The following is a 20,352-nucleotide window of genomic DNA, read 5'->3' on the forward strand; positions in this document are numbered from 1 at the left end:
GGCCTCTCCCGACGGAGAATGTTTAGACACCTGCAGCTGGCCTATGCCAGCTAACTCAAGGGGCTTGGTCTGCACAGCTGTTTAATTGCAGTGTAGACTTCCAGGCTCGGGCTGGAACCCAGGCTCTAGGACCCTCTGAGATAAGAGTGTCACAGAGCTTGGGCTGCAACCTGAGCCCAAGTTAGCTGGCAAGGGCCAGCCACAGGTGTCTATGTACAACGTAGACATACCCAAATACACATACAAAGCTTTCGCAGTAGCCAATGCTGCTGAGATATGCTGCAATGTTCTGTACTAACTAGAGTTTCCCAAACACTGAAGGATTTATGCCCAGGTATACTGTATTGAGGGGGGAGGGATAGCTCAGTGGTTTGAGCATTGACCTGCTAAACCCAGGGTTGTGACTTCAATCCTTTAAGGGGGACACTTAGGGATCTGGGGCAAAATCAGTACTTGGTCCTGCTAGTGAAGGCAGGGGGCTGGACTCAATGACCTTTCAAGGTCCCTTCCAGTTCTAGGAGATATGATTATAATGGAGATATCCTATAATCATAATCAAAATAGTCCAGCCAAGAGGTGTTAAAGGTGTGACTAAATCAGGTCATCATCTGGGACGAAGTCTCTTAGCCAACTGGAGATGGTAGAAAGCATTATTCACAGATCCTGCTATGTGAGAGATTAGCATCAGTAAGGAATCCAGGAGCACTCCTAAACTATAGACTGATTTGACCACTTTTTGGTGTGTACCTTCAAACAAAGAGGACTGCACCATGGCTGCAAACTCTTCTAAATGCTTTCTTCTATCCACCATCACCACCTCTATCTTGCTCTGGTTCAGCTTCTACCAGCTGCTCTTCAACCATGAGGTGATCCCATCCAAGCTCTGGGCCACACTGGGGAAGTGGTGTAATCATATATGAAGGACAAATAGAGCTGTTTGTCAGCTGCATATTGACCTGCTTATTGCTGGTATTTTAATCTATATCAAGTGACGAGTTCTCTTAGTGGCTGCATGTAGACATAGATGAATAGGCTCAGAGAGAATTGATCCTTATGAGACACCATCTGTGAGGAATCTAGTAGTGGAAATACAATTTCCCATCATTACTTGTTAAGTGTGTCCCTCTAACCATTTTAACACATTATTCTGGACCTACCTACATCAAATGAGACAACAGTCAAATCCTTCAGAGAAGTCCAGGAGGATGAGAATGGATATCTGCCCTCTATCCACTGACAGCAGAGAATCATCCATCAGTTTCACTAAAGCATTTTAAGTTCCATGTCCTGGCCTGAATCCAGACTATGCTGGGTATAGGATATTAGCCTCAATTAGCTTGAAGTTGGCCGTCAGCTAGTGTCACTATGAGTTTGCTCAGGAACTCCTCCAACATTGCCTCCATTACACCGATTGCTCTGACCACCTGAATATCCCCTGCTGCTTCGACATTCTCCCTACCTTCCCCCTTCTCTTTCCCACTCTATGCCCTTGGTAAGCTTGGAGGGTCCATGGAGAAGCAAGAAGATGGTGGGGTTGTGAGGAGAGCATGTACTAGCTGGGACATAGGAAGAGGCAGGAGAGTGGAGATAGAGCTCTTACCGTAAATCTAGTCCAATTTACGGTGAAAGGGCTTTACACATCCATATGCACCATAGGAGGCTCAGAAGTGTGGAATGGCCTATTTGTCTTACTGAGATGCTCTTGACTGCATCTGAACACCCCATGGAGATTAATACAGACTGAAACAATAGTTCTGAGATGTGTAAACTGGTCCAATCATCTCAGTGAGTGTTCTCATCCCCCCCTCCCCCCCCACACACACACACACTTGAGGTCCCTTACAGTTCTATGATTACGCTCAAGAGGTCATCTAGTCTAGTCCCCTGCACTCAAGGCAGGACTAAGTATTATCTAGACCATCCCTGACAGGTGTTTGGCCAACCTACTCTTTAAAATCCCCGATGACGGAGATTCCACAACCTCCCTAGGCAATTTATTCCAGTGCTTAACCACCCTGACAGTTAGGAAGCTTTTCCTAATGTCCAACCTAAACTACCGTTGCTGCAATTTAAGCCCATTGCTTCTTGTCCTGTCCTCAGAGGTTAAGAGGAACAATTTTCCTCCCTCATCCTTGTAACAATCTTTTATGTACTTGAAAACTCTTATGTCCCTCTCAGTCTTCTATCTCCAGACAAAACAAGCCCAATCTTTTCCAATCTTCTCTCATAGGTCATGTTTTCTAGACCTTTAATAATTTTTGTTGCTCTTCTCTGCACTTTCTCCAATTTGTCCACATCTTTCCTGAAATGTGGTGCCCAGAACTGGACACAATACTCCAGTTGAGGCCTAATCAGTGCAGAGTAGAGCGGAAGAATTACTTCTCGTGTCTTGCTTACAATACTCCTGCTAATACATCCCAGAATGACGTTTGCTTTTTTTGCATCAACGTTACACTGTTGATTCATATTTAGCTTGTGATCCACTATGACCCCCAGATCCCTTTCTGCAGTACTCCTTCCTAGGCAGTCATTTCCCATTTTATATGTGTGCAACTGATTGTTCCTTCCTAAGTGGAGTACTTTACATTTGTCCTTACTGAATTTCATCCTATTTACTTCAGATCATTTCTCCAGTTTGTCCAGATCATTTTGAATTTAAATCCTACTCTCCAAAGCATCTGCAACCCCTCCCAGCTTGGTATCATCCGCAAATTTTATAAGTGTACTCTCTATGCCATTATCAAAATAATTGATAAAGATATTGAACAGAACCAGACCTAGAACCAATTCCTGCGGGACTCCACTTGTTATGCCCTTCCAGCATGACTGTGAACCACTGATAACTACTCCATGTAGATCTATATGAATAGGCTCAGAGAGAGAATTGATTCTTATGAGACTCCACTTGCAAGGAATCTAGTAGTGGAGATACAATTTCCCATCATTACTTGGTGAGCATGTCCCTCCATGAAGGTCTCTAACCATTTTAACACATTACTCTAGTATCCCGGCTCCAACATGAGGACAAGGGAAAAAATCCCTGGAAAAATCATGGAGCAGGTCCTCAAGGAATCAATTCTGAAGCATTTAAAGAAGAGGAAAGTGATCAGTAACAGTCAGCATGCATTCACCAAGGGCAAGTCATGCCTGACTAACCTAATTGCCTTCTATGATGAGATCACTGGTCTGTGGATGAAGGGAAAGCAGTGGACGTGTTATTCCTTGACTTTAGCAAAGCTTTTGATACGGTCTCCCACTGTATTCTTGCCAGCAAGTTAAAGAAGTATGGGCTTGATGAATGGACTATAAGGTGGATAGAAAGCTGGCTAGATCGTCAGGCTCAACGGGTAGTGATCAATGGCTCCATGTCTAGTTGGCAGCTGGTTTCAAGCGGAGTGCCCCAAGTGTCGGTCCTGGGGCCGGTTTTGTACAATAACTTCATTAATGATCTGGAGGATGGTGTGGACTGCACCCTCAGCAAGTTTGCAGATGACACTAAACTGGGAGGAGTGGTAGATACGCTGGAGGGTAGGGATAGCATACAGAGGGACCTAGACAAATTAGAGGATTGGGCCAAAAGAAACCTGATGAGGTTCAACAAGGACAAGTGCAGAGTCCTACACTTAGGACGGAAGAATCCCATGCACTGCTACAGACTAAGCACCGAATGGCTAGGAAGCAGTTCCAGAGAAAAGGACCTAGGGGTTACAGTGGACGAGAAGCTGGATACGAGTCAACAGTGTGCCCTTGTTGCCAATAAGGCCAACGGCATTCTGTATAAGTAGGGGCATTACCAGCAGATCAAGGGACATGATCATTCACCTCTATTCGACATTGGTGAGGCATCATCTGGAGTACTGTGTCCAGTTTTGGACCCCACACTACAAGATGGGTGTGGAAAAATTAGAAAGAGTCCAGCGGAGGGCAACAAAAATGATTAGGGGGCTGGAGCACGTGACTTATGAGGAGAAGCTGAATAAACTGGGATTGTTTAGTCTGCAGAAGAGAAGAATGAGGGGGGATTTGATAGCTGCTTTCAACTACCTGAAAGGGGGTTCCAAAGAGGATGGATCTAGGCTGTTCTCAGTGGTAGAAGATGACAGAACAAGGAGTAATGGTCTCAAGTTGCAGTGAGGGAGGTTTAAGTTGGATATTAGGAAAAACACTTTCACTAGGAGGGTGGTGAAGCACTGGAATGGGTTACCAAGGGAGGTGGTGGAATCTCCTTCCTTAGGAGGTTTTTATAGTCAGGCTTGACAAAGTCCTGGCTGGGATGATTTAGTTGGGGATTGGTCCTGCTTTGAGCAGGGGGTTGGACTAGATGACCTCCTGAGGTTCCTTCCAACCCTGATATTCTATGACAGGAAGAGAGGCTCAATCCCCTCCTGAGGGGCCACAGTTTGAACCCCAGATGTGAGCAAAAATAAGTTAGAATGAGTTGATTGTGAGAAAAGAAATGAGGGGGCTGTATTTCAGGAACCCCTTGCTCAAGTGACCTCAAATTTGGAACACTAACACTACACAGCACTACCATAAGGCACATCATATTTCAAGACCACCCAAGTAAGCATGTGGATATTAGAACACATTGAATGTCAGTTTCTGTTAAAAGGTGTACTATTCTGTCTTAACTATAATAATTAACTATAATGGCAAAGCGCTCATTGACTTGAATGGGAGTAAAATTACGGCAACGCTGATCACTTTTGAAAATCTTAACCTTAGTACATTAACTTTACCTAGATCTAAATTTTCTGAAATGCGTTTTCATCCTTAGAGTACAGAGAGCAGTGAAAGCAATATAAGCACTGTGAAGGTTGGGGGAGGGGATATCCATGTGAGGCGCTCTCTCAGAATTGATAGCTCTCATGATTTTATCACAAATTTCACATTTTATCTGTAAAATCCCAGCTCCTGGACTAATGTGATTATATGAGAATCTCTGGTTTCATTTAAAAAAAAAAACAACACACACACACACAACTTTCTAGGACTTGTAACGTGAAAAGAAGCTGAAAGGCTCAAACACAAAGCAAATAAAAGAATCCGATGTATTATGTTTAAAATCTAAAATGTTGAGGCTTGATATAATTTTTTAATCTTGAGGTTGGCAATAGTGTCATGAGATAAACTATTTAGAATTTAGATACAGCTACATCATTCTTGCTTCCAAACATAAGAGGGCAGTATAGATACAGTATTGCCCAAAGCTCACTAGAAGCATCTTGGAGAAACCTGGACTGCTGTTATTTGCAATTGAAAGAAACCAGCTCTCCCTATTTTGTTTAGTAATTCCTAGAAATCAATATAGCCTGAGTGAAAAAATAATTCTGGAGTATTACTCTCTTGCTTTCTCCATTCTGTGTTGCATATGGACTTGCAAAGGGTGTGAAAGTCAACTAGATTCCCACAGCAAGAGCATGAAGCCTCTCCCCCTGCAACTCCTGACACAGGGAGGAGTGGAGAGGGGAGAGGGCATGTGACAAAATCAAATCCAGTTGGTAGATGGACACTGGGGGCCATAGCCAAGCGGCATAGATTACAGTAGCCCTCTCAGATGCATTAATCTAGGCTGGGGCTGACGTAGAACCAGCTCTAGAGTCAGGAAAATGCAATTATCTCCCTTAGACACCTGCTCCATTATGGTAGTTAAAAGAGAGACTTCCATTCTGAATACCCGTTTTAAGTTGCATATATTGTATATTTTGCAAAAACTATTTTTGAGCTTGAAATCTCTCATGTTTGGTGTGCTTTCATCTTAGAGCAGATTTCTTTTGAAATTTGCAATAAAAAAAATCTGTTCATCCATTGCAGAGTTGACTACGAGGGCAAGAGTGTTTTCATGTGTTAGAAAGCTTTTGGTTTCTTTGTTGTTTTGATAACTGAAGTGGCTTTGTTTTAAAACTGATTCATGTATGCAGAGGGAAAGACAAAATTAAAGGACTCCTGTAGCAGCACAAATGCTGGCAACTCTGCAAACTCTTTCACTAAACTATAATATTTGAAGCCAAAATTTGTAGAAATTACAGAAATGTAGAGCTAGAAGGGACCTAGAGAAGTTATCAGGTCCATCCCCCTGCACTGAGGCAGGACCAAGTAAACCTATAAAAGATATTACCTGACCCACCTTATCTAATATCCTGAGACCAACATGGCTACACCACCACTCCATAGACCATCCTGGACAGGTGTTTCTCTCACCTGTTCTTGAAAACCTCCAGTGATGGGGATTCCATAACCCCTGGTAGAAGCTATTCCAGAACTTAACTACCATCGTTAGAAATTTAACCTTAATCTCCCTATTAAGATTAAGCCTATTACTTCTTGTCTAACCTGTTACGCTCAGTGGTACCCCAGTACATCAGAAGGCATCCTGGAGAGGGGGGCAACTCATCACAAGTGCTATTACCAATTCACCGCATTTCCTTTTGGCCTATCATCAGCCCCCATGGTTTTCACACAGCACCGGGGAAGTGGGGGAAAAGGAGGACTCTCAGGCTGGCCCCGCACGCCAGGGGTGGGGAGAGGAGAGGCCCCAGGCTTTGGCACAATAGACAGGGAGACTGAGGCACACACAGTATTAATGCAAAACAGTAAGACTCACATACAACATAACAAGGGGAAAAACCCACTATGTCACATTGGCCACTATCCCATTAGCCACACGCCCGCAGATGGACCCACACTGAAGTCCAGTGCATGAGGCTGATGCCAGTGCCTCCTCGGGGGAGGAGTGGATTCGCTCCAGGACTCTGACCAGGAATCCTCCCTTGAAGACCAGGTCCATCGCTACCATCTGGTGGCTCTGGTTGCGGGCTGGGATGTGGTGTTGGGTCGGAGTCTGCCGCATGGGGCCGGTGACTGCTGGTGCAGTGCTGGGCATGTATGACACAGCGCTGGGGACTGCTGCTGTGAACCCGGTGATTGGGAAGCTGGCGATCAATGCTACAATGGCAGGGAATCGATGCCGTGGAGCCAGCAACTGTTAATGCGATGAGGACATGCGGTAGGTTGGAGACCACTGGGGTGGGCACATGGAGGGTTTCCCTCTTGAGGGGGCCTCCCTCAATGACTCCAAGGGAACTGGTTGAGGTTCTCAAGATGGCACCTGAAGTGACACTGAGTCTCTTGCCACCTGAAAAGCCTCTGGAGCTGAGGTAGCTCGAAGGTGGAGGGTGCCCTGACCGCTGCCAGGAGTCGGTGGTGGGTCCTGGACAGGGCTGGGTGCCCTAGGTGTCATCGCCCTCGCTGACCACCGCTCTGGGGAGGACGAGTGGCCCAGCACGGGTCTCACCTCATCAATCATCTTCTGCCTAGCCCTCTGCAGCACCACGGACCACCCCATCAGCATGTTGTTTCTTATGCCTCTTCCTCGGCATGGGGGGTGGTGAGCAGTGCCGGGAAGAGCCCAGTGCCAGGGAGTGTTCTGCACCAAGGTCGATTAACTCAGCGCCAAATTGGATTGGCATGGCTCTGAGGCCAGTTTAAGTGCTGCTTCCATTAACAGGCCCTTCAAATGAGTGTCCCTGTCCTTAAGAATGTGTGGCCCTTGCAGATTCTGTTCTTGTCCTTGATGTGAGCTTCCACGAGGCACTTCAAGCAGTTTGTATGTGGCTCGCTCACTGGCCTGGGCTTATGGCAGGCAGCACGCAGTTTGAAACCCAGGGACTGGGGCATACCCCAAATGGGACACCTATCTAACACTCAACTATTTACAACAACAAGAATGTCCAAGGAAAGTCAGAAAAAAACACTGGGGAGCTTACAATCGCACAAGACGTTCCAGCAACCATTATGGGCTGTAAGAAGGAACTGAGAGGGCGCGGAGCCAGGTGCATGCTGAGCGCGGGGCTCCAGGGGGCACTAGGGCCACTAAGGGAAAAATCTCCAGTGACTGTGCACATGAGTGTGCACACACCTAACACTGACATGAGCAAGCACTCGAAGTAGTGTTATCAGGTTGCCCCCTCAGTCTTCTTTTTTAAAACTAAAGATGCCCAGTTTTCTTTTTAAACTTTTCCTCGTCAATCTGGTTGTCAAAACCTTCTATAATTTTTGTTGCTCTCCTCTGTCCACATCTTTCCTAAAAAGTGTGGCACCCAGAACTGGACACAGTACTCCAGCTGAAGCCTCATCAGTGCTGAGCACAGCAGAACAATTATCTTCTATGTCTTTAGCTCATTTGGTTTATTTTATTTGTAGTAATAAATATACAGCTTCATAATTTTACTTAGTCCTTTAACAAGATTTTAAACAGAAAAGATATGTTTCATGACCTCAAACAGCTTTGGATACAATTAAATCCATTGTAGTTACATGAGATTATGCAAAATCTGTATCCCCCCCCCCAGAGAATCCTGCAAGAATCTATCAGGTATATGAGAAATTTAAACTACTTCCACCATTGTAATACACTTATCAAAAGTTGAATTTAGTCTGCCATCATGGTGTCCAATTCCCAATGCATTTAAATGCACTTGGAGCTTCTTACAATCTTCTATAGTTTATATTTACCTAAACAAGTGTCCTTAGCAAACTTCTCTGATTTTCTTTTTGCTCCTCCAAACCATTAGCAAATAAATTGACTGGAGAGATCAGAAACCTGCTGTAAATTATTCCTACCTTTATATCAGCCAATAACATGATTTTTTTTAAGCATAGCTCTAATTTAGTTCTCAGACAAAATAAAATCCATTCTCTAACAAGAGTAGAAAACCACTAGATTTTTTTCAAGCAACAACTGTGTTTAAAAAATGGTTCTGATTCCATTGTGGGAAGACAGAAAATAATACCTAACTGGGTACATAATACCTGCTGAACATCAATTTCTTGAAGCACATAAACTTCACTTTCATGCATTCTCATGTATCCTCAGCTGACCAGCTGTTCAGACTAACATTGTCAAAAATGGTCTTAAATTGAAAGCAATCAAGATCAAACTTATTCAGTCTAAAAGCATCCACTTTCTAGCATCTAGTCACTATTCTATCAAGTGCAATTTAATATGACTCCAATAGTTTGACCATCCCAAAGTTTGCTATACTGCTTACTTTACAATTTTTATAAGCCCACTCCACCACTGATACATCCAAGAATTAAGAATGGTCATTATTGGAGAAAGTTGAATAGTGATCAATCTGTCTAGGGTTTTATATCACATCCTCACAATAGTATCAGAGCCCCTACCATTTTACTATCCATTATGTCTCCTTTGTTCATGAGTCTATTATCAGTCAGCAGTTAGGCACACATGGCCCCACTCTGAAGAGTTTACAGTTCAAGATGACCTAAACCTATATAATACTCATCCCTTGCAAAGATTCTGAGCAAAATGCTTTAAGCAATGCATTCTAAAGTTAAAGAATTAATTAAATGCATATGTTCAGAGTATTTTTCTTTCTTTTTGAGTGAATCACAGCTAGAATGAAGGGCTAGATCGGGGTCTCAAACATGCGGCCCGCAGAGCTCCCCAGGGCCTCCCGAGTCAATATTTCATGTGCGCATGCGCTGCCACTCCGAGGGCGGGGAGAGCGCGGCCCCTCCGGCTAATAGCGTCCCTGTCACCCAGGAGATCTGGGGGGCGGGGGCCAAGGGAAGAGCCTCTGGCGCCACGACCAATCATAGCGAGAAGGCGGGGCTCAGCCCGAATCCGATCTGAGCGCGGCAGCCGCCAGTGGCTTCCGAGCCCGCCAAGTGAGCGAGCCGCTGGGCAGGGACGGCTCTAGCTTTTCTGCCGCCCCAGGCAGAAAAGAAGAGCGCCGCCCCCCCCCCCCCCGAGCGGCGCCGACCGCAGCCCGAGCCCCGCCCGAGCAGCGCAGCGCCGCCTAGCCCCAGGGAGGCGGCCCGCAGCTGGCTACCGGTTGGTCTGGACGGTGGGGTGGCCGCTGCCGCAGGAGAGCAGCGCGAACAAGCTGAGCGGCCCCTCCTCTGCAGCTGGGGCAGGGCCGCGCTACCAGCTCCGCCAGGGGGGGCCCTTACTGCGGAAGAGCGGCGGGAGCTGGTAGCGCGGCCCTGCCCCAGCTGCAGAGGAGGGGCCGCTTCTCGGAGTGCACCGGCGGGGACAAGCAGAGGAGAAGCGGCCCCTCCTCTGCAGCCCGGGCAGGGCTGCGCTACCGGCTCCCGCCTTTCCTCGGTAAGCAACCCCCGCCCCTCCCCTTCCCACCCCACCCCTCCTCAGGCGGAGCTGGTAGCGCGCCCTTCCCCGGCTGCAGAGGAGGGGCAGCATCTTGGTGTGCACCCGCGGGGACAAGCCGAGGAGCGGCCTGTCCTCTGCAGCCGGGGAAGAGCTCCCGCCGCTCTTCCGGTAAGCGGGCACATACACGCCCGTCATTTCGCCGCCCCCTAAATTTCGCCGCCCTAGGCACCTGCTTGTTTAGCTGGTGCCTAGAGCCGCCCCTGCCGCTGGGGGCGGGGGGAGGTGGAAAGCCGAGGGAACAGCAGGACTCAGGATGGAGCCGGACGCCGGCGCCCGTCACGCTAGCAGGGGGAATGCAGCCGGGTCCAGCGGCAGGGGGACTGTGCTGCGCTGCTGGAGCCTGGCTTCTCAGCGGCCGCTTTCCGGGAGTGTCTCCCTGGCTGTTGGGGGCAGCGGCCGAGTTGGGCTTGTGGGCCCCACCGACCTTGGTGTGGGGCCTGGGAGCTGATCCCTGCCTCAGTCACGCGTTCCTGGAGCCGCAGGGGCAGCCGCGCTTCTCTAGGGTAATGGGGCCACCCCGCAAGCCAGTGGCCTCAGTCTGCGTGAGACGGGGGGGGGGCAGGCTCGTGGGGCGGATGCTCTGCCCTGCTGGCTCCCCACCCTCGGCCTCCGCTGCCGCTATTCCCCCAGCGTTTGTTCCTGCAGGCCCGGTGTGCGTGTCACGTTACAAATGCCGTTGGCAAGCCACAGCCCGGAGGCGCTTACAGTGTACACCAGACAGATCGCAGCAGGGGTGGCAGAGGGTTACAGCTGCAACAAGAGTTGCAGACAGTACAAGATGTAGGGCTGCTGCTCTTGCTGTCTACTGCCTCTGAACGTGACTGCGCTTGCCTTAAAGCACCGTTGCCAACTTTCAGTGGTAAATAAGCACCCCGATGTTCACAATAAACCAAAAATCAAGCTAATCCCATTTCAAAACGAGGCTAAAACAAGCCAATCTTTAAGAACCCAACACCCTATGTGACTAGATCCCCTTGGCGTGCAGCCCGGTCTTCGGCGGTGGGGGGCCCCTTCTGTTCCGGGACCCGCCGCCTAAGTGCCCCGCCGCCAAGCCACCAAACAGCTGTTGGTGGCGCTTAGCACTTTCCAGGAGGGAGGGGGGAGGAGCGGGGAGCCGCGCGCTTAGGGGAGGAGGTGGAGAAGAGACAGGGCAGGGGCAGGGCCTCATGGAAGGGGTGGATTGGGGGTGGGGCCAGGGGCAGCAAGGGGGCGTGTCAGTGATGCGGCCCTCGGGCCAATGCACTAGTCCTCATGCGGCCCTCGGGGTCATTTGAGTTTGAGACCCCTGGGCTAGATTATGTTCAGTTTTTTATTAACAACAATAAATAACAATACATTTTATTTATAGATCACCTTCCAACCAAAGACTTCCAAGCACTTTACAAAATGTAACCCTTCTTCCAGGTGTCTTTAGCAGGAGTTAGGGCCAGCTTCAGATGATGTCTAGGGCAGCGTTTCTGAAACGTTGCCACCAGGGGCTTTCCTTGCAGCCACAGCCTCCTGGGTTGTGATGGGGTGGGGGGCAAAGTAGAGCCCCCTCCCCCTCTCTGTTGCTCCTAGATGCAGGGGTTGGGCCCTGACCCCCTCTGGAAACACCTGGGGCACAATGCTGGAGGAGCAGGCAGCCAGTGAGTTCCCCACCTTCCCAAGGGTGGTGGGACTTAGGCTTTGTGCTTCAGCCCTGGGGTGGGGGAGACGGGACAGCAGGCCCTGGCTGCAGGGCTTCAGGCTTTATTGGGGGGAGGAATAGCTCAGTGGTTTGAGTATTGGCCTGCTAAACCCAGGGTAGTGAGTTCAATCCTTGAGGGGGCCATTTTGGGAACTGGGATAAAGATTTGTCTGGGGATTGGTCCTGATTTGAGCAGGGGGTTGGACTAGATGACCTCTTGAGGTCCCTTCCAACCCTGATATTCTATGAATCCCTGGACCCCATCCTCCAGCTGTAGGCTCTGGCAGCAGGGCTTTGGGCTTCAGCCCATCACCCCCATCTTCCCTGGACCCCACTGCCTCCCCTAACCCTTCATCCAGGGCTTAATTTGTCCCTAGGCTTGCTAGGCTGAGTAAATCTGCTGTAAAAAGTGATATTAACAAACATACAGGTATCACTTTTCTCAGCAGACTTATTAGCTAGCAATAAATAAATTACAATAATTTTGGTGTATATGCATATTTATTTGGTTTTCCTAAAGCTAATAGAGTATTTTAGGAAAAAGTGTAAGAGTGGCCACGAGCAAGAGTTGGTGGCTGCACTCTGAAGCCACCAAAAAGTTTGTCCTCGGAACCCCTGGTCTAGGGCTTCAATTTAAATTAAATAAAATAGTTGACTCAAGCCCACACTTAAAACCTCCTGGTCACACTTTTATAGTTATTTCCTCTCCACTCCTAAGCACTCAAGAGTCATTGTGAATGTAAAGCCACAAACACTTTTAGTTGGGAAAACAACTATTTACATAATAGAATTAAATTAACAAAAGTCAAACTGTATTATCAGTCTAGCCAACCCCACAGATCCATTTGTTGTGGCCCTGAACTATTATTCACAAAGCAATCCACACCCACCTGAAACCTCACTTAAAATTCAAGTAGACTGGTGAAGTGGGTTACACTGCAAATATTTTAAAACGCTTGCATTAGAAGAAAAAATGGTTTCTCCTGACTTCTCTCTAGTTTCATTGCACAGTTAAAAATATGGTGATAAAACTACTGATTATCCCTTTTAAATCTGACTAGATTTAAAATTCAAGTAGACTAGACTTAAAATTCAAGTAGACTGGTGAAGTGGGTTACACTGCAAATATTTTAAAACGCTTGCATTAGAAGAAAAAATGGTTTCTCCTGACTTCTCTCTAGTTTCATTGCACAGTTAAAAATATGGTGATAAAACTACTGATTATCCCTTTTAAATCTGACTAGATTATCACAATTGTCCTTTCTGGCCTGAAAATCTATACAAACTTTAAGCAGCCTCATACTTACACTGTGAATTTGGCTCTCACACACAGCAAACCCACTACTTTCTCCTTTTGCATAATATTAACTTGCCCCATTAAAGCAGGGGGCTGAGCTCCGGGGCAGACCAGCCTATCCTGCAATAAGAAATGTACGAGGATCCTACTTTCAGACATTGGGCAGTTAGTACTGACAGGCCCAACGCCAGCTCCACCCTGTGCCTGTGTGTGTGTGTGGACTGGCCTCTGCAGAGAGACAGCGAGCGTCTCCCGCCGAGGCTGCAGACCCAAGCGGCTGCCTAGAAGGCGGCGAGGGACAGACTCAAAGCCACACGGCCAGGCCCAGTCGCTAGCGGAAGGAGCGGCCTCTACTGCAGGGTCTGACAGGGCTCTGCGGCCGCCGGGCGCTGCTCAACCTACCTCCTCCTGCTGCTGCTGATCCTGAGGCGGGGCCGTCTGGGCGCAGCTCGGGATTCGGGGGCCGAGCCCGGCTGCCCGCACCGCCGGGAAGGAAACGCCTTGTATGGGCCTAGGAAGCGCCATATTAGGAGCGGAGGAAGGGCCATATATGGCAGCGCAGTTCCTGTTCAGTCTTGGCCGGGCGTCGGGCCCTGGGCCAGATGACAGGGATTACTGCTGCTGGCGGGGCTGGCGAAGCAACGCCGGGCCCCGAGCCGCAGAGCAACTCCGCCCCGCGGCGAGCTCCGGCCTAAGCCGCACTTCAGCCGGAGCCCGCCCGGACCAGATTTGGGCTGTGAAGCGGCTCCTTCCTCCGCGCGCGGGGCCGGGGGCAGGCCGCGGCCAGAGACCGGGGTTGTCCCCGCGTGTCCGCGCCGTGCCGTTCAGGGCCTGGATCCCTCTCCCGGACAGTGAGAGTTGCTGGGATGGCGATGGCGCAAGGTTTTTCTTGTCATTCGATGGACAGATTTGCAGTTTGGCTTTCAGTGATAAACAGCTGCGTGTAATGCTGCCGACCAGATCTCTGTGGGTGTCTAGAACATACGAGCCCTACATCAGGCCTATGCTGACTTTTAGCACCTTCCTTCTGTTCCCATCTCATTCCTCTGGGCTCACTGCTGGGTTTGTATGTGCTTCTCAAAATAAAGCTATTTTATTTTTAAACAGGTGACAGTTTATAGCTTGGCATCTTCAGATAACCTGGGAATTCCATTGGAGACAATCTGTTTGAGCCAGTGATTGGGTTCATATTGTTCCAACATGGTTGCAAGAGCAGGATTTTTCTCCTCTAGAATTAGGATGGGAGAAGATTCAAACCTGTTAACCTAGTTGATCCAGAGAGCAAACCACAGACAATGTACAAGCAAGGCATATGGTAGCCATGAAATCTCCCTTCATATACTGAATGACATATCCAGGCCTTTTAGCTTTACACCTCCAGACAGAAGAAGTGCTTTGGGTAAAGCAAGTGGAATATCCATCACCTGTGGTCAAATTGGGAGGTATAAGAGATACATCATGTCTCATACTATTGATTAGACTGGGGACTATAGGTGGTTTTCTTGGCCACCATGTAGGGTTGGTTAATGGTTGTGAAAACTGGGGAGGAAGAGAGTGGAGGTAAATAGCATTTTCCCCCAGTTCATGCACTGCCAACACCAGGAGTGCTCCCACGGTGACTCATTGAAGGGAAATGCTTCTGTGATCATCTGTGGGTAGCTTTGGCTGTGGGTATAAAAAGTAAATTCACCATGGGAAGGGATTAGTTCTTTGATCTTTAGCCATCAGTACAACAGACCAAACTGCAGCTGCCACACAGGCCTCAGTTTGTTTGTCAGAGAATCCCAGAAAGGACAACTCATTTCCTGAAAAGGAGTAGTCAGGGCCATATCTGTAAAATCCACTATCTTCCCAGGAAGAGAGATTTGTGACCAGGACAGCTAGAATTAACCCCCACCCCTAGATGCTGGGACAGAGACAAACACTCTGACCAAAAAAAAAAGGATTTTACTGAGGTGAGCTCTGAAGCTACAGATTGTTCTAAATCTTAAAACTAATGATACCCTCAATTAAAGTTGCATACTGGCAAATTATAGATGATTGCTATTCTAAGGGGCAAAACATCAACTGATCTGGTGTCATTAAGAGACTGATTAATTTTGAACATGAAAGAAGGTCTATGATCGGTGTAGCAATGTTACCCTGGAAACAGGAAAAAAAGTAAATTTAATGGTCTAGAATACTAGACAAGTGCTGAGGATCAGTTTTAAGTCCTCCAGAGCAAGAACTGAGGAAGTAGCCCAAAGAAGATTCCTTCAAAGAGTGAACACAGCTGACTTTGAAGCTGTACTTGTTTTCATTTACACTTGGTGAGAAGGCTAGAGTTCACCACAGCCATTCATACCTTTGTCACTTCAGGAATGGATGACTCATCTCCAATACATTCTACATGGGGGCTATGCTTTCAACTGAGTCTTAGTCCATGGTATTTACATCCAACCTTCTTTAGCACCTCGCTTTTCCTGAGAAGGTTGGACTAAGGGGTGACTTCCCCCAGCACACCAATGTTACAACAATATACTGATGACCACACATAACTTCAGCTGGAGTAAAGCAGCATTGAGCTACACCTATTTACATCAGCTGAGGGTCTGGGTACTTATTTTAACTTTTTTTCTACCTTTGAGTTCTCGCAATGCATAGTTCTATACATCATAAAAATAATCACTAAGCCTAGCTCTAGGAGCCCTATCCTGTTTGACATTTTTTCATACAACAGTCATAATGATTAATAACTAGTGGCAGGAGTATTCAATCACACCAGTTCTTTAATTTCTATGGCAGTGGTCACTATGATAGGAATACCTCATTGCTCTTCACTGAAGTCTCTCCACATTGTCTTTTTCTGAACTGAGGTGACCAGAATGGAATGCTCTGTTTTATATTTGCTTTCATCAAACTCAGGGAGGGATCTTCCTTCTGAAAAAATGGCATTTATAGTATATCCTGGTACAAACACCTAGCTAAATTGCTGCTATTAGCAGTAGGCTTCTATCAGTTGACTCTGATTTAAATTATTCCCACCCCCACATATATTCAAAATGTATTTTCCACACTATATATAATTTTATTACTTTCCCATATTTCTAATCTGCCCAGCTCCTTTTGTATGATTTCCTTCTTCTCACTCATATTCTGTGCCCCTCCCCATTCACTACTAGCTATAAATCCAAGCAATATGCTTGTTTTTCCACTTTTTTTTTTTAAGTGGAAGTCAAGCAGTAAGATTCTCTTCTTTATTTACCCTCTGACAAAACAGAATTAGCCAAATGACCCTTCCATCCAAGTAAGCAGCCAGGCTCAAGGCTTATAGATATTTGACAAATGGTGGGTAGTACACATAACTTATGATACATGCTCTGTATTCCTCTCTTAAATAGTAAGAGGGGTGGATCATCAGAATGTTCTACCTCTTCCTTACTAAGAGGATGAGAATTAAAGATCTAAATTACTTAAATGAGGTTGCCATAGGTCTTGAGACATCTCACCTTCTCACTGCAGAGATACCTAGCTCAGTTCCATGGAAGTTACAATCAATCTATTGAGGGGGAAAAAAAAAAAAGGATCTTTAACTGAGGGGAAGGAGTCAAGGATACTGGTAAAGCGCGTTTCCCACACACACAAGCCTTAAAGAAAAAATGCACTGTTTTGATATTTTATTTACTTTTTCCGAAGGGTATTGTACACCAAGTATCTCATTGGCAGTAAAGCGCATTCAATGTGTTTATAAGCTAAACAGTCACTTTTGTTTAAACAATTACAAAGTAAAAATAAACCACAAAATAATGAACTGCATGTTCATAACATACAAAATTGCTGCCTACTTAGTAGGTAAACTACAACATTCCAACTCCTGAATATATATTTATAAATTTACATTTCAGTAACAAAAATAGAATTTGAGAGTTTGTGTACATTCTGTCCTCTGGCTCCTTCTCAATCTTATTTTTTGTTTTCAGTCTCCCTTACATTCTTTGAATAAAATCCCTTTCACCTTAAGGCTAGATGCAAAGCATCCATTCACACAAATGCATGACGTCAGCAAGGCTTCACAAAAAGGCACCAAGACATGTAACTTTAAAAACAAACTTTTGCCATATGAGTGTCTCATCAGGTGATATTTACATAACATCACTCTTACATGCTTGAATACATAGTAAGTGCTGTTCTCAAATAAGTTTAAAACTCATTACAGCATAGTCACTAAAATAGAATTACCATTTACAAAATATGGGCCTGCTAACTCCAAATAATACAATATGAATACGAGAAGAATTTTCACATCATCAATAGTACCCAAAGGAAAGCAAAACCATATCATGGCACATGTACATTTTACATTGTCTATGTATTTAATAAAAGTTCCTTTCTTGGTAAAATGTTTATGGGGGAAAATTATATCCACTGTCCATGCAAATTAAGTCTGTTGACAGAAGTGGAGAACTTAAATGGCAGTTGTTTCAGGCAGTTGAAGTTTAAAGAAACCTTAGAATGGCCTTGCTAGGTTTAGTAATTGACAGACTCCGTTCAGTCTGATAGTACCAATCAACTATTTTAATATTTCTGTCTTTACAGTCTCAACAAATTTCAATTGTCCTTGGAGAAAAAGCTGATGACATTTCTGAAAGTGCTGAAGATCCCTGTGAACTGAAAGAATTGGTAATCCCTGGAGAGGGGAAAGTGGTAGATACTTGGGCCTGAAAGGTGGCAGTAACCGAAGGATATGTAGTTGCTACTGAGGGGGAAGGGAAAGTGGTGTGTGCTGGAGATGGATAGGAAGACGACACCGGGGAGGAATATGATGTAGGCACTGGAGATGGGTAAGTGGTGGCGGCTGGAGATGGGTAGGAAGTTGTCATTGGAGAGGAGTAGGTGGAAATCTGAGAAGCAGCAGAGGCTGCAGTTGCCTTTTCTGCTTTCTTGTCCTTCTGTCTCAGGTGAATTTTAGTGTGTCTCTTCCTCTCATCGCTTCTGGCAAACTTTCTACCACAAATATCACAGGCAAATGGTTTCTCCCCGGTGTGGGTTCGGATATGAGTGGTCAAGTGATCGCTTCTGCTGAAATTCCTCATACAAATACGGCACTGAAAAGGTTTTTGTCCTGTGTGAATCCGAATGTGCCGGGTCAGCTCATCAGATCTGGAAAACCTCCTGTCACAGGACTCCACTGGGCATGCGTAGGGTCTCTCGTGAGGAGGAGTCTTGCTAGGTCGGTTGGGGTATTTTCTTATCCTGCTTGGCTTGATTAGCTGGGACTGATAGGTAGTGTTTAACGTCTTCGGATCTTGGGAGCCAGTCTGGGTAGCAAAAGCTTTGATAGTGGAGAGAGGTGTGAGAGAGGGCTGCTGGGGTCTGGTTTCTAGCGTCGGAAATGGTTTCTGATCAGCTGGGACCAGGCTGAGAGATTCCCCCTGTTGCTGGGGGAATAAGTAGTCCGGGATCATTGGCACCTGGAAGTTGGTTTTAGTAGCCGGATAAGCCGGGGGAGGGTACTGGAGAGAGGTACTGGGAGCGTTTGGGAAGGACTGGGTTTGCTGCTCAGGGAAAATCTCAGAGCTAGAATTGGGAAATGTTGGTGCCGCTGAATAGATCGGGCTGTTGTCGGTGGCCTGGACAGAGCAGCTCAGGGGCGGGGTCTGTGAGGATGAGGAGGTTGGTGATGAAGAAGGTGTAGAAGTGGTGGGTAGGTTAGCCATGCCCACCAGCCCACTAACAAGGCTGAACAGAGGCTCTGGCCAGAGGGTGTTGCCGCTGTTGGGGGCTGGTTCCAGAGAGAAGCGGCCCGTGTAGGTTATAGGCGGCAGCCGGCTTGTCTGATTGGGGTAGCTGGTTTCTGCCAAGGATTTCTCATTGTTCAAAGAGATCTCGGGAAACGTGTCTGAAAAGAGAAGAGTAGCCGTTACTTCCAAGAGATGCTGCAGCCCCAACGGGGCTACCCCCCTTCCCCCCTCCGGGCGGGTAGCCCTGCCCGGCCCGGCCCCAACGGGGCTACCCCCCTTCCCCCCTCCGGGCGGGTAGCCCTGCCCGGCCCGGCCCCAACGGGGCTACCCCCCTTCCCCCCTCCCCCCTCCGGGCGGGTAGCCCTGCCCGGCCCGGCCCCAACGGGGCTACCCCCCTTCCCCCCTCCGGGCGGGTAGCCCTGCCCGGCCCGGCCCCAACGGGGCTACCCCCCTCCCCCCCGGGCTAATTAAAAATTTAGCGTTCCATATTGCAGCGCGCTCCTGGCAGCGCTCCAACAGCAGAAAGCCCATCGCTAAGAGCCGCTGACGCATGTAGAGAGAATCCCCCTAGAGCAGCACAGCCAGCGAGGCTGATGCATCATTACCGGCGGAATCCCGAGCAAACTGCACCTGCCCCACTAGAGCTCCCGAGAAGCAATGGCTCGGGCGGGGGAGGGGGCATTTCCCACCGAGCGTCCCCACCACAGGCTCCCACTCACAACCCCCTATGGACAGAGACTGTCGCTTACCTGCAGCGAGGTGCTCGAAGTGCTGCTCTCCGGCGGGGTTGAAACCGCTGCTTTCAGGGGCCCCGCTGGAGGTGAGGAACTGGGGACCTCCGCCGCTGAGCAGCATCATCTCTTCCAGCTTGGGGTAGTTACTGTCCATGGTGGGGGGCGAGTGTGGAAAGGAGCCGAAGGGGTCAGAGATCTGCAGCGGGGGTAGGAGCTGCATCTCCGCCTTGGCCGCGGCCATGGGGGGAGTGGGCTTTGCCTGGGGACACAGGGATGCTGCGCACCAGGGGCCAGGCGGCCGGGCAGAAGCGCCAGTCGCGTTTTGCTGCTGGGCTCGAAATGTGCAGGCTCCCCTTCCCAGCGGCCCCGGGCTCCCCCTGATTCTGCCCGCTATAAGCGCTCGGCCCGGGGCTCCCCCTGGCTCTGCCCGCTGGAAGCAATCAGCTCTTCGCCCGCCCTAGAGCCGCCCCTATATATCGAGTCCCCACCAGCTGCGGGCCGTCCCGGCCATGACGTACATGGCCATATATGGCGGACAGGAAACCCTTATATGGAGTCACGCTGGAAGACCCAGCCTGGCGTCAGTAGCTGGCACTGGGGGAAGCCGGGTGGAGGGGGCCCATCCCAGATAGGAACAAGAGCCCCGCGCCCGCCCTAGGGTCCCTACTCCCACCCCTCACCCTATCGCTGGGTTTCTCTGGGGGGCAGCGCACGACACTCCCCCCCCCCCCCGCCGC

At 48.2% G+C, this 20,352-nt stretch overlaps 1 protein-coding gene across 1 annotated transcript; it reads right to left on the reverse strand.

Moving 5' to 3' along the window:
* Window positions 1-16,802: 16,802 nt before the first annotated feature.
* On the reverse strand, window positions 16,803-20,065 carry EGR1 (early growth response 1). Its single transcript, XM_039483098.1, has 2 exons — window positions 19,631-20,065; window positions 16,803-19,039 (listed from the first exon to the last, which is right to left on the reverse strand). The coding sequence occupies exons 1-2, from the start codon at window positions 19,854-19,856 to the stop codon at window positions 17,739-17,741; spliced, it is 1,527 nt and encodes a 508-aa protein (XP_039339032.1). The 5' UTR covers window positions 19,857-20,065; the 3' UTR covers window positions 16,803-17,738.
* Between the last annotated feature and the right edge of the window lie 287 nt (window positions 20,066-20,352).

This window comes from Mauremys reevesii, linkage group 8 (assembly GCF_016161935.1).
Source record: "Mauremys reevesii isolate NIE-2019 linkage group 8, ASM1616193v1, whole genome shotgun sequence".
NCBI classification, from domain to species: Eukaryota; Metazoa; Chordata; order Testudines; family Geoemydidae; genus Mauremys; species Mauremys reevesii.

Excerpts from the sequence above, each read along its gene's own strand:
- EGR1 (XM_039483098.1), bottom strand. The coding sequence starts at position 19,856 with ATGGCCGCGGCCAAGGCGGAGATGCAGCTCCTACCCCCGCTGCAGATC. Across the intron at positions 19,040-19,630 it reads CTTCGAGCACCTCGCTGCAG|ACACGTTTCCCGAGATCTCT; the intron begins GTAAGCGACAGT and ends TTCTCTTTTCAG.